This window comes from Solenopsis invicta, chromosome 2, assembly GCF_016802725.1.
Source record: "Solenopsis invicta isolate M01_SB chromosome 2, UNIL_Sinv_3.0, whole genome shotgun sequence".
In the NCBI taxonomy this organism is placed as follows: domain Eukaryota; kingdom Metazoa; phylum Arthropoda; class Insecta; order Hymenoptera; family Formicidae; genus Solenopsis; species Solenopsis invicta.
In genome coordinates this window covers 13,147,538-13,161,392 of record NC_052665.1, presented here as the reverse complement: position 1 = coordinate 13,161,392, position 13,855 = coordinate 13,147,538, and the positions used below count along the sequence as shown (strand labels likewise).

The 13,855-nt window shown below is 37.2% G+C and overlaps 1 protein-coding gene across 10 annotated transcripts in view; it reads left to right on the top strand.

Moving 5' to 3' along the window:
• Positions 1-13,855, top strand: part of LOC105207562 (agrin) — a 731,430-nt gene that overhangs the window by 693,934 nt on the left and 23,641 nt on the right. For 9 of the 10 annotated variants that reach the window (XM_039458553.1, XM_039458551.1, XM_039458537.1 and 6 more), the window contains 4 exons: positions 613-799; positions 5,336-5,430; positions 11,774-11,903; positions 12,562-12,795. In XM_039458553.1, coding sequence (XP_039314487.1) covers positions 613-799; positions 5,336-5,430; positions 11,774-11,903; positions 12,562-12,795 — 646 coding nt within the window. The remainder of the gene's footprint in view (positions 1-612; positions 800-5,335; positions 5,431-11,773; positions 11,904-12,561; positions 12,796-13,855) is intronic. The other variant, XM_039458546.1, reaches the window with a different exon arrangement.

Genomic DNA, 13,855 nt, shown 5'->3' with positions numbered 1-13,855 from the left:
CATTTCGACGAGCTCCTTCGCCAAAAGCAATTGTCGCTAATTGGATGACGCTGTGCCGGGTATCTCCGTGGGAAAGCTAGTACGTACTAGCACGAGAGGGAATGAGGAGAGATCGAGCTCAATGAATTTCAGGAAGACATTCGTGTATTGAGTTTCCCGTCCCATGTATTTCTCATGAACGACTTTATGGACATTCTCGATACACTCGACAAACTTTCTACCATTTAATTCATTCGTTGTTTACATTTTCAATACATTTTCGTTTGCCTTAGGTTTAAGGCAATTTGAAGATATTATATTATTAGATATATTACTTGAAAGTTAAAAATAATCTATTTCTTTTATAGAATGTATGTAATAATATAATATTATTATATAATTTGATATATTATATAAAAAAAGAACAACATGTAATTATATCTAAGATATAGATACAAGTATGTATAACATTCAATAATCATTGATGTCAGTTTGTTAGCATTAGCAATTAGTAACTTGAACCATCGTGATAATTAATTTAAGAAAAAGACAAGACGATGATAGCTTTTCTTGTTGTGCAGCATTGCTGCACAGCGTGATATAAAGTCCCATGTATGTTTATTCGGTTCGCAGGTGTGTCAATGGGGAGCAATTTGCGCGGAGATCAGCGGCAGTGCTGTGTGCGAATGTCCGACTTGTCCAGCGGAATTTCAACCCGTATGCGGCGATGATGGCATCAGCTACAGCAACGAGTGCAAGCTTCGCTTGGAGGCATGTCAGCATCGACGGGAGATACGCGTTCTGTATCAAGGATTGTGCAGTGAGTACCATATCGTTCGAAAACAAATTTAAACAGCAGCGCGAGTCGTGTCTGCGAATACGCATTGCCATCGGCAATCGCGAATTGATTAAATATTTGATTCTAAAATAATAATACACGCACAAAATAATAGCTTTGAGTTTTATAAACAATGTTAAATATTCTATGAGAATGAAAAATTTTCATTACGAAAATATAAATGGAAATCCTTTTTCTCCGCTTTAAAGAGAGAGAGAGTTTCTGGCATCTTGTAATATAAAGGGACACTCTAATAATATAAAGACAGAACGATTAAAAGCGTTAAATTGCAATATAGCTCGTAGACTAAAGAACCTGAACGTTAACTTTCCAGCAAATTTTTCTCGTTTAATCTGAATGTATTCAAATACCAATTTTCATTTCCTAAGAACGTCCTTTGTCCCTCTCGCTTAATAATTTTGTGTCCATTCAATCGTACGTTCTTTTGTCACGTGGAAAATATATTGCCGGCAAGTTAATCTCTTAAATAGATCTCGCAAGAGAGTCCTTCGAAGGGTGCTCCAATTAATCACATAAAATTGTCAATTCCCAATCTGGCGGGTTGTCCCGCGTTAAGCGCTCTTATCGGCACTAATATCGAGCTCGAAAAATAATTTCTATCTCGCGGCGGGGCGTTAAGAGAACAAATCTGCGATTTTAATATGCCAGAGTGGTCGGACAGCAGGGGTTAATATACGGTCGCGTAACCGCCTCGGCAGCGGCGGTAACTTAAAACTTGCTACGACTAATTTGAATATCCGGCCCGGGTAAATTGAATTTATAACGGATTTCTGAACGATCTTAAGTAGCGCGGCGGCATGAAACTTGATTAACGTCGATGGCCTCGCGTGTTCCCGTAGAATTAAACATCGATCGGCCGTCCGCCCGCACTTTTGCCTCCTCGTGTTCGATACGACGCGACGCGATAAAGTGCTCGCGATCGCTAAAAATCGGTACTGAGATTCGAAGGGGATGAATTATATTCGCAGACCGCAGAATCTCTCTAATGCAACAACGTTTTTACAGTAAGATTTATTTAATTGCTTCCGTACGCGCTGGGAAGTATCGTCCCGGTTTATTGGCGTCAGCGTTTCTTCCGAGAATACGTATGACAAGTGCCGCGTTTGATAAAGCTGTGCTTCGCATCAGATATTTCCAGCGATACCACTCGTGCAGCGAAGCGTTTCTTTTCTTCCCGTTTCCTCCCTCGCAATAGGAATTCCGAACGATATCGTAAACAACTTCATGCATACTGCACTCGACGATGCATCATCGCGGCTGCACGCGAGCTCGCGCTATTAATCTTCATTTTATTATTTTCTACGATGCCTTTAATAACGACGCCGTGCCCTCCGACGATCTCGGGGGAGGAAAGCGGGAAAAAGGGGTGAGCAAGATTTCATCGACCGTGTACTTTACGACGTTGGCCCCTACCCTGCAATTTCATTCTTATTAATCCACCCCGTCTCCCGGTCTCTCTCCCTCCCTATACCACCTTCGATATTCCAGAACGAGCCACTATCAGGCCCGTGGTCTTAAAAGGACGTGAATTCCTGGGCGATTTTCCGTTCTGTGCGTCTTTTCCGTAGCATTCGATGAATATCGCGCTTCAATCGCTTCTCGATCTCCGCTTTCGTTCGATAAATTTCGATGTAAAACCTGCGATTCTGATTATAATCATAACGTGATTGAATCTTCTAGCTTGCCAAGCCGAATTTAAACATTATATTTTTATAGACAAGAAGACAAAGCTTCAGCTGTAGTTACGTGTACAATTCTGAAAAAAGAATTTTATATTAAAGTACAAAGGTACATATAAAATACACAATTTCTCTATTCTGCCGTAAAGGGAGAGACCAAGAATTAATAACAATCACAAAGAAATTGTTATAATCAGTACGCGTTAATTAAACGTTAAATATTATACTGTTAAATATTTATAATGGCGTTATATTCTCCCGTGAATATTCTACTATTCCTTTTCTGTAAAAACAAGAGAATCGCCGCAATTAAACGAGGGAGGGGAAAAAAAATCATTCGCCCTACTTCCTCTCTCCGGTTTCATCCTTCCGCTTCTTGTCTTTATGGAAATCGTTTGCGAATGAGGCGCTTTTCGCAGAGCGAAATAAATCCATGCGTTGATTTCAAGAAACGGTTGCGCGATGATACCTCTACGCTCTTCGTTTCTAACGCAAATCCATATTCATATAAACGTTCTTACATGTGGTATTAAGAATCACTTTCTAGTATCAATGAAACAAGATCCATGTTTTTAGAGGCATTCATATGAATATTAATATTATATTTATTCGCGTCGATTAAAAAGACGTTTTTTTATACATTATGTGTATGTATGTGCAAATATCATTTATATACAATATATGATAAATTAAAAATGTCATATAAATAAATGTCATAAAATATGTAAAATTTAACGCAACAATCGCTGAATCAATCTGCAAACTTTACGTATGTTCGCGTCTTGCGGCTGAGGAATAAACCGTAACATTTCTGATTTGCATCTTTATTAAAAAGTTCCACTTGTCAACGTACAACGCGGACAAGCGCATTTCGCTATCAGACGGCAGATTTATCAAAAGCCCGCGCCGGCAGGGACGCATTCAAACAGCGATTCCATCAAACCAATTCCAGTCAACCTCCCTCCCGTCAATCCTCTCTCTCTTCCTCCCCTTCGACTGACGAGACTGACGACTCTAAGGCTCGGAGAATATAAAATCGCGTACTCGCGAGAGAGTTAGTTTAAACACAAACAGTAATTTCCATCACAAAAATCTGATGAAATGGGATGCCGGAACGAGATGGTGGGTGAAAGTGATCTTCTCTAGGAAGGAGTCTATACGACGCGATGGGTAACCTATGCCCCAAGGTTTACCGAACTTTCCTCATAACATACGTACCTTCGACGTACGCGAAAAAGATTTGCCTTTGATATTGAGCGAGCACACGAGGCTTACGAATCTAAAAGCGTAGAGGTAGAACGCAGGAATGGAAACTATTAAAATTAATTAAGAAGAACGATAATTAAATTTGGTAAAAGTTCACAGTATCAACATTTCACGTACGCATTACCGAGCATTATATGAAGTTTCTAATTAAACTCAATCCATGATTCTGAGAACATGAAAATTCACGTGGTGAAATTGATTATAAAATACCAGGAAGTTTAGTTATCCGAATTCTGAAAAGAATATTTATATTTATATATTTTTTGTGTATTTTACATTTATTTTATATTTGTATATATTTATTATTTCATATATATATAGTACATATTTATATGAGGGAACGCAGTAGCAAGGCGCCAAGTATATAATTTTCGTCACATATATAAAATATATAAATACCATACGTAAATAAATATATAAAAATATATTATGTTTTTCATTATATTATATATATATTTTTATCTTTTTCAGAATTCTGCAAATACTGCTATATTAAACTTCTTGACTCTCTATGGTTTCTATCGTTCCTATCGTTTCCATGCTCATAGGACTGAATATACATATCCATGTCTTGGAGATTGAATATATATAGAAATTTCGATATAACGTCCTACAATATTTATCCATAATAAGTTTGCAGTGATAACAGAATTTCGTTATTCGAGCTGGCAAGTTTCGAAGAGTATACGCGATCTCCTGTGAATTAGAGAGGAGACGTGGGAAGAGGAGACGATTTCCATTAACAATCTCTCGGACTCGCATTAGAAATCGAGCGGAACGTGCCGTAGAATTTGGTCTCGTGCATCGCGCGCGGCGCGTTTTGCAACTTCGGCTAGGCTGTTCCGCGACTGGAATCGTATGAGTTGTTACCCCGCGGCATGCACGCTGCATATGCATGCGCTACCTCGCGCGCGCGCGCGCGCGTCGCTTTCTTCCCCTCTCACCGTATCTCTAGTCACGATTCTCCGCTCGCGGTGTGTGTATCTCGCGAACGAAGAATTTTCAAAAAAACCGGAGGAAAGTCATCCCAAGCCACGAGTATCATCGACACGTCGACGATGGCGGGGTGAATATCTCGTTTTCACGTACCCCTTCTACCTGCTCCTCCTCCCTTGCCTTCGCCACGAATTTCAATGAATCCCAAAGATAACTTGGCGACTGGCGAGCCACCGCTATCGTCGTTCTCTCCATTCTTTCCACCCTTCCACGCATTTTCGGCTCGCATTTCGGTACTACCCTTTGTCTCGACCACTCGTCCCTCCTCTCAGCTCCCGTTCCGTCCATCCCACTGCACACTGCTGTGAGAATTCCATTCGAAACGGACGCCGTTATGCAAATACGCGCGAGAATCTTTATTAATGTTATCCTGAGGCGGTCAGAGGCCGGGCCCGCTTCCGCCAGGATGGTCAAGGGGTGGCGCGTGATTAGTGGCCCCGGCCACTGAGTGTCACGAAACCGAAGGAATGTGTTGGTCGAATCTGCATTAAACTCGTACACAGCCGCGCCGCCGAACGGTAGTATAGATTTTCAATTGTCATCGATCTGTTCACAGATGGCTGCGAGAACAAGTTGTGCGAATTCTACAGCGAATGCGAAAGCGATAACGGAGAAGCCAAGTGCGTCTGTCCTTCAAAGTGCGAGACTTTGGTGAGTTTACATTATTAACGGAATAATTAAAAATCTTTAATAGCAATTTATTTTAATTTTCTTGCACGATGTGTCCCACACTGTTAAATTCGTAATTATTTTTCAATTATTTTGAATTATTTTTGCCCAACTTGAATTATTTTTAATCGTCTTAGAAGTCGCCATTGCTCCTGTTTAATATATCGTCAATTTAATTTAAAACACTAAAGTTAAACAAAGTTCAATACAAAAATATTAAGTTTGACTCAAATTTAATTTCTTATTTATAAGGTGCATACGTTAATATAGTCTTACTTACTAGAAACTAATTTAATTACAGAAATTAGTTGATTAGATAAGGTTGTGTTCTTTCAACTATATATTTTGTGTTAAAATAATAAATTTTGACATATAGAAATTAAAAATAACAAAATGTTATTTAACTCAGGGTTGTGTGTTTACGCGTAAAATATAAATAGTCTACATTACGCGTAAACAACGTAAATTATGTAGACTACGTAAACCATATACAAAATGTCATTTAAGTATGTAACCTATATTCTATGGACTATAGAAGATTTAAATCTGATATGCAATGTAATGAAAATTTGATGTATTATTTTTTTTAATTTTTTAATTTAATATTATATATTTTTACCATTAATATATTAAAATCACATATATTAATAATTTTAAAATTTAATTACTTTTCTCTATATTTTATAATTTACAACAGTTTACATATTTTATATGTTTGTATTGTCTACAGGAAAATGGTTCGTGTAAACGTCACGTGTTGTTTACGTAGAAAACTCGTGTAGACGCAATCTTGAAATACACGGCGCAACCCTGATTTAACTCGATGAATTGATTTGAATTGATACTTAATATTTAACAATGCTGCCTCGGAGAGTTATCGAGTTAAAAACAAAAATACATGCATTTCTTTTTTTCACATATTTTTTTGTACAATATTATATATCGATAACGCCATCAAATGCATTACAAATACTCTAATGAATACGACCGTAAATATACCAGGGGAGCACGTGACGCGCATTATAGAATATTAAATCAAATGTTTGGGATGTTTGGATCATTCAGAATTGTCATTTGCATTCGCGCCATTTCGATCACTGAAATTTTATAAATGTCACGCCTGTCTTGTTTGTGTTTCCGCAAAAATATAACGCCGAGAGAAATAGCTTTCAATCCGAGACTGACAGCCTCTTGCAAAGTTCCAAATTCAGTAAATCGCCGCATTTTGTTAATTCTTTCAAATAAATGAATTAGTTCTCATCATAATTGAGAGAGAAAAGAATCTTTTTTACAAATTGAATATGTCTACAATACTTTGTAATTATTCTAATAAAAATCTATATTTTATGTTAAAATCGACTGATGTAAAAATAACAAAATTCTGATAAATACCTTGCGCTCTAGAAAATAATCTGCATTTGTCCGATAAGAGACAGATAAAAAGTATAAATCGTATTACCTAGAATCGTATTACTGAAAAATATATAAATACATTAACAAATAAATATTTTACAAGCATAAAGCAATGTTCAAAAAAATTTGCCAACAAAAAAATATTTCTTCTCTTAAATGATTCTTCGTAACGATTTCCTCTTCTTCTCAACCGCATCTCAATATGACAAATTAATTTTGCATCGATATAATTAGCCTAATCGACACCAAATTTGCTAGCGGCAAAGAATGGAAATACACGGAATATGATCGCACGCTGCAATCTCACTGTCGTTTCGAGATGCTCGTGGCGATTCGCCGCACCAGGGACTCGCTCGTTAGCGTAACCGACGTAAAATATTCATTCACGAATGATGAATGTCCCGCTCGCGCCTCTGCACTCGTACATGCATTTTCTCGGCCAGCAGCGATATTTTGCGTTTCCCCAAGACCGTTCGATGTTGCGCGCCGCGAGAGCAGAAAGCCGGTTCGTTAGGTGGCGACATGAGAGGGAAAAGAGGAGAGAAGACGAGAGATCGAGTGCATTTGCATGCGCTATTTTCAGGACTTTCCATCAAGGACGCTTTGCGACGCGCTGCTGGTTTATTATATCCTTCCTCCGCGACATGAATGGCGTTTTCATGTTTCATTAAATGCCCGACAATAGTCAATGGCTCTTTTGCAAAACGTCGAAAATTTTAACGGTATTTCGAGGCGCCGTAACACGACGGAGGAACAAGCGCGCGTGAAAAAAGAAATTTAATTAACGTTTTGTTCCCTTCATTCGCACCGCTTCGCCGGGTGTGGTCCGATGCGGTCTGTCTCTTGACGCACACTGAACGTATATTTAGCGAAGGAATCCTACGGCAAATCGTTGTTATGACATTTATTTCCGCGGCATGTAGGCTGTAAAATATTTTTACAATAATTTATAGTGGGTAATATTAGGACTTATAGTTAAAGGTGTGACGCTGTGACACATTTAAACTTTTTTTTTAGACTGCAAGCTAGACAATATGATTCTTATAGATTTTTATCATTAAAAACGAATCTTCAAACAAAATTCCTGTATCATGTCACATATTTCAGAAAATTGGACTTAAAATAGCACTTTTAAGTTTAAGTTAAAAAAATGTGACGTGATAGAGCACGATTTCATGTACTAATTTTTTTCCAGTAATCTAAAATCTATAAAATTCACGTATTATATTAATTGCTTTATGCAAATTAAAATTTATAATTATAGTTAAAAAAAGAAAAAATAGTCTACTTATGCAATTTAAATACTCACCTGTATATAACTATAGATTTCTTGGATCGCCGATTATAAACTTACGATAAAAATTGTCAAATATGATTTGTTTGAACAATGATTGTATAAATAATACATAAAACAATTTGATTTTAATAAAATCTAATAGCATAATTGAATTTTATGAGAAAAATACGTATAAATATTATTTTTCTATTTGTCAAACAATGATTGCTCGTATTTGACATATTGCAGGTGATTATAAGCATAAGCGGATCATTATCATTCTTCTTCCATTAATCTATAAGTGAATTTTGCTTAAAGTAGTATTGTACAATGTAAGTTTTTTAAATTTTAGATCGCTAAAGAAAAATTCGTAAATAAAATTGTTCCATCACATCATACTTTTTTGGCTCAAAAATATTATTTTTGGTATCTTTAAGTTTAATTTTCTCTGAAATGTGGTGCGACAGAGCAATTTCATTAGTGGATTCAGCAACAAAAAAGTCTGTAAGAATCATTTTGTCTGGGTTGTGGTTTAAAATTCGTGTCACACGGTGTAATCAAGCTTCCGACGAATCGGTTTATTTTCTTGCAATTTTTGAGAGATGGTTCTCTCGTGCTTATATTATTTCCGCTAATAATCGCTTGGTAGTAACGATTTGATGCGCGTCGATACATTAAAATCCGGTTCGTTTCCACGGAACTTCAATCTCCGCGGATTTATTTGCCTATCCGGGATCGATTTCCGATAAATAATTTTTCGTATCCGGTTGCACGCGCGGATATTACAGTTTCTCTCTACCTATCTCTCCGTGTTTCCCCGGCTCGTCACGGCGATCGTGCATTCAGAATGGGAAGCATGTTGGTTCATCAAGATAGCGGCTCCGCGGAAAACTCAGCCGATTTCGAACGGTGATAGGCGGAGCGGCTCGGATTTCACGATTCGCAAAGCGTCCTGCTGACGAGACGGCGAACAATTCCGAATTCCTTCAATGTCGTTCCGTGGCCGTTCGTGAGGAGACCCGGAGAGGAATAAGGAATGCATTCAACGTCGGGGAAAAAGAGTTGAGAAAAGGATTAGATTGGCAGGCTTCGTGCTGGAGGACCGGAGCCTTGCGGACGACTCCCGCAAGGTACTCTTCCGGCAGAGAAAGTCCACTCGCCAGTCGGTCACGGATGCTTATTGGGAAGTATCAGTGAGTCGACGACGTGATCTCTCGGTCTGCAATGGGAATTTCAAAACGTACCTTCATGGAGAACTAGTGCGAGGTCGATTACGCCGATTGAAAGTCGCTTAAACTATCGAAATTACAATTTTATGCCGCTGATACGCGCATTAGAGTTGTCCTTCCAATCGCCAATACCAACTTTTTACTTTGTTTTTGTAAATAAAAATTAAAAATAAAACTTTGAAAATAGGAGACAAACTAGAAAGTGTCTTCAGATGATATAGCACTTTTTATAATATTTATAAAGCGTCAAAATGTTACTTCTACTTTCGATCTCAATTAGACATTGTGAACTTCTTGAGCCTCAAAATGGTAGTTATTGGACAATTTCTCACTTTAAGATTAAAAAGAAGCTGTCTTAAAATTTTCTCCACGAAGATCCTATTGTAATCATGTCAATAGATTCAAAAGAGATAACATCTTATTGACATGTGTGCCAATTAATCTTGCATCTCGATGTTATACATAAACCGCATTAGAATTAAATAAAAAATGAGAATAAATTAAATAAAACAGTTTTAGGACGCTACAAATTTGTAAAATGATTTAATATTTAATCAATATATTCACTGTTTAAAATATGCAGTTTGCAAAAAAAAGTGGTGTAAGTTTTATTCTTGCTTTTGAAGAATTCATTTTTTTTTTAGATTTTATATTTAAAAAATTATGAATTACTTATAGATTTCTATTTTTTTTTTTTATTGTTTAAGCAGATTGTGTTTTTATCAGTATTAATTCAATATCTAATTTTCGAGAAGTACAAGTATTGCTTTAGAAGAGTTATACCGATACAAACGATTTTTCTCTACGCGAAATTCACTGAATTTTTAAATCCTTGCTTGCAAAGTGTGCAGACCGACGCAGAGTAAACAAAAAAAATCTGGACAGGCCAGCGATTGTATCGTACATTCGGCGAAATCACAATGCCATTTCAGAATTAAAAGAGTTGAAGACATCTGCGTATGATGGATTTAAGCAGATGGCTTTATTCCTAATTTGAGGCAGAATAATTGTAGAGAATAACGCGTTGGGTGCATACTATAATCCTCTTAATGAAACACGAACCACGGGCCCGCGTATGCACGCGGATTAACCTCAGAAAATGAGCTGACTGACGTCAATTAAACTTAACAGGGAACTAACTAAATCGTGCGCGGACGTCTCTCTTTCTCTCTGTCTACCTCTTTCTCTTCCTTTCGAGGGAGGAGGGAGTAGCGGAAACTTTACCAGCCCGCATACCGGATATGGCTGCATTTTGAACGGCCGTAATAACCATCGCCTTTCTCGTCAAAACGGCCAAAGTCGTCCACGCGAATACCTTTCTCGCGAATTCCAATCTAATGAAAAATACTTCTCCCCGAATGTCTATTTGTCTAATTATGTATTTCACGTTGTACAATATTCCGGATGGAAAATGCAATTTATTTTATAAATAAATTCCTAATTACTTCCGTAATAGTTATCATCCATTGATTTATTACCAACTCATTGCAGTTAATTATACCTGAAATAGTTTAAATATTATTACAAATTTATTGTTTAATATCATCGTCCGTTTAATAATTCATAATTAACAATTATATTCGCATTTTATAAATAATCAGAATTGAGATTGATTACACGCGTTTATCGCGCATTAACACACGTTCATTGAAATCACATTATTTGGATTTTCATAAAAAATTGAATTTATTTAAATTTGTCAAGGAATAAATTGTCGTTGGCCAAACAGTTTCCACTGAAAAGTTTCCACTGAAACACCCTGTAACGTCCGCAATTGACCAACATAATTGTGGTACCGACCAACGAAAAGTGGCAAGTGCACGAAACGCGCGTGTAATAAGCAAACAAGAGGAGTCGCGAATATGACGGCCGGCTAATTAAGTTTCGCTCTTTCCTATGCTATTGCGCTGCGCAACCCTTATTTCTCCACTCCCTGCCTATCCCTAGCCCCACCGTCCTCCTGCATCCCTCGGCATCCATGTATCGCGCAACAAGTGAGACACGCATTCCTGCGCTTTCTCTCTGTCCCTCTCTCTCTCTCTCTCTCTCTCTCTCTCTCTCTCTCTCTTAACTTTTAAATTTTCTTTGTTTTTTTTTAAATTTTATTCGTCATATCCTTTGCTGCTTTCTTATGCACGCGGTTCTATTTTGTTGTTTCTAGGAGAAAATTCTCATTCTACACGAAAGAAAAGGTAGAAATATAATAGAAGGTACACGAAGTAAATGCCATATTTTTATTACGAGGCTATATATGTGTGAATTTTTTCTTTTAACGTCCATTGCAATGAATATTTTAAGGCAAAGATTTTATTTTAAGATCATATTTTCTTAATTTCACATTGCCATAAATGACATAAATGATCACATTTATTATTGCGATTAAAATCAAACTTGTAATTATGTACAGGTGAAGGAACCTCCGGGGGCGGAAAAAGTTTGTGGATCTGACGGAGTGACGTACGATAACGAATGTGTTTTGAAAATGGCGTCGTGCACGAGCCAGACCCTCATCAACGTTTCCTACACGGGTGCCTGTGGTAAGCAGCATATTACATGCTTTATAAATATGAACTAGTGCGATGAGTCTAGATGCATTGATATCTTAACTAAATAGAACTACTTTCCTTTTACCTTCTTTTTTGATTGCGAAAGAGAAGGTTATTTATAAAAATATTATGTATAATATAAATATTAAAGTATAAAGTCACTGCACCAGTTGATGAACAAGTAAAAAATTGAACTAGTCAATGAAGATATAAATAAAATTTTAATATAATTGGATTTTTAAATAAAAAAATTTTACTTTAATAAAATCTTTATGATAAGTGGGTCATAAAAAATACAATTAATTCGCAATTTATTATTTTAAAGTCTTATTATTTTAATATTAATCATTTACTAGTGATTATTTAGCGACTGATGCAGTGATCCTATAATAAATAATGGAAAAATGTTATATATTACGTTAATAATATTAATGAAAATTTTTGACAAAAGTAAAACCTACTAATATATTCGTTGACTCACACATTTTTCAAACAATATTTTTTTGACATCTTAAAAGTTTTCTGGATGCATGTACAATGCGTATATATTCTTTTTTGAAAACTAACCGTTTAGTTATTTTGGAGACGCAGAATTTAGCGCTCCAACTGCTACGAGCTAGCTAAGGAGTGAAAACTGAATGTTTTCCAGAAATGTGCGCGAGGGTGAAATGCGATCACGGGGCGCATTGCGTGGCGGGTGTGTGCGTGTGTCCGAAGGTCTGTCCGGAGAGCAGCGGCGAGCTTGTTTGCGGTAGCGACGCGAAAACTTACCAGTCCGAGTGCGAGCTGCAGCGGGCGGCCTGCGGCAGGGACCCCAAGTTGCCGGCGTTGCACGTCATATTTTATGGAGACTGCACCGAGAGATTGGCCGCGGCGGCGTTAAGTACGTTACCGAAATTACACACCCCCGCCCTTTATATCACGCGAATTCCATTTACTGCCAGCGCGAACGTGGTATAGCGAAACGCATTGAATAAAATTTTACTGACGAAAATACAACATCTTAGCCCTTTCATGTGCTTGATTTTTTTTCGAAAAATAATTAGCATCAAATTTACATCTTACTAAAGATTTTTAGTCACTGATTATAAATCTGTAGTTAAAATTTTTTAATTTAAAATTGCGAATCAAATGAGTTTCACTCAAATAACGAAATTTAGCAATTCTAACGAAATTTAGCATTTCTGTCATATTAGATCCGTCCTTTCAAATTTTGCAATTTGCAGATTAATCATCAGCCTCAAAAAGATATATACCAATTTATAACAAAAATACAACAAAATTTATCATTTTAATCGGCCACATTGAATCCGCCATTTTGAAATTAACTAGTGATTTTCTTCATACAGCCCTTATGTTGACTTTCAAAATGAGTCCAGAAAAAAATTCTGAAATTTTATAAAAGATACGTATTCTTTATTTTTACCTCATTTTACGGATATTTTTATGAAATATATGAATTTTGTAGGATAAGAACTTATATATAATGCCACCAGACACGAAAGGGTTAAAATTCGCGATCAAACGTACGTTTTACTTGCATTTTAACTTTACGATACAAGATCAGCCGCAGCAAGGCTGTCACGTGTGACGTTTGACACTTAGAGATACTTGGTGCGCTGAGCATCTCTCAGGCAACGTAATGAAAAGCCATTGTGGCTTGACAACGAGTTTGAGCGTCTGACGTAACGCGATCCGCAACTCCTTTGAGCGCAACGCTCGAGGCGCGAGACGCTTATGAAGTTCCAAAGACGTTTAGACATCTCGCACATGCCTGTAATCTTTAGAAGTTGCTGCTCCCGTATATACAAGGCGACGTAATTGAAAATAACTCGCTCGGCATCCGGTCGCGATCAGCAGAGAGCTTGTTAGAGCGCCAGAATCTTCTAACGCTGATCCGGGCTGCGTTAACCGCATGTCATTAATGATTTGCCTGCCTAACG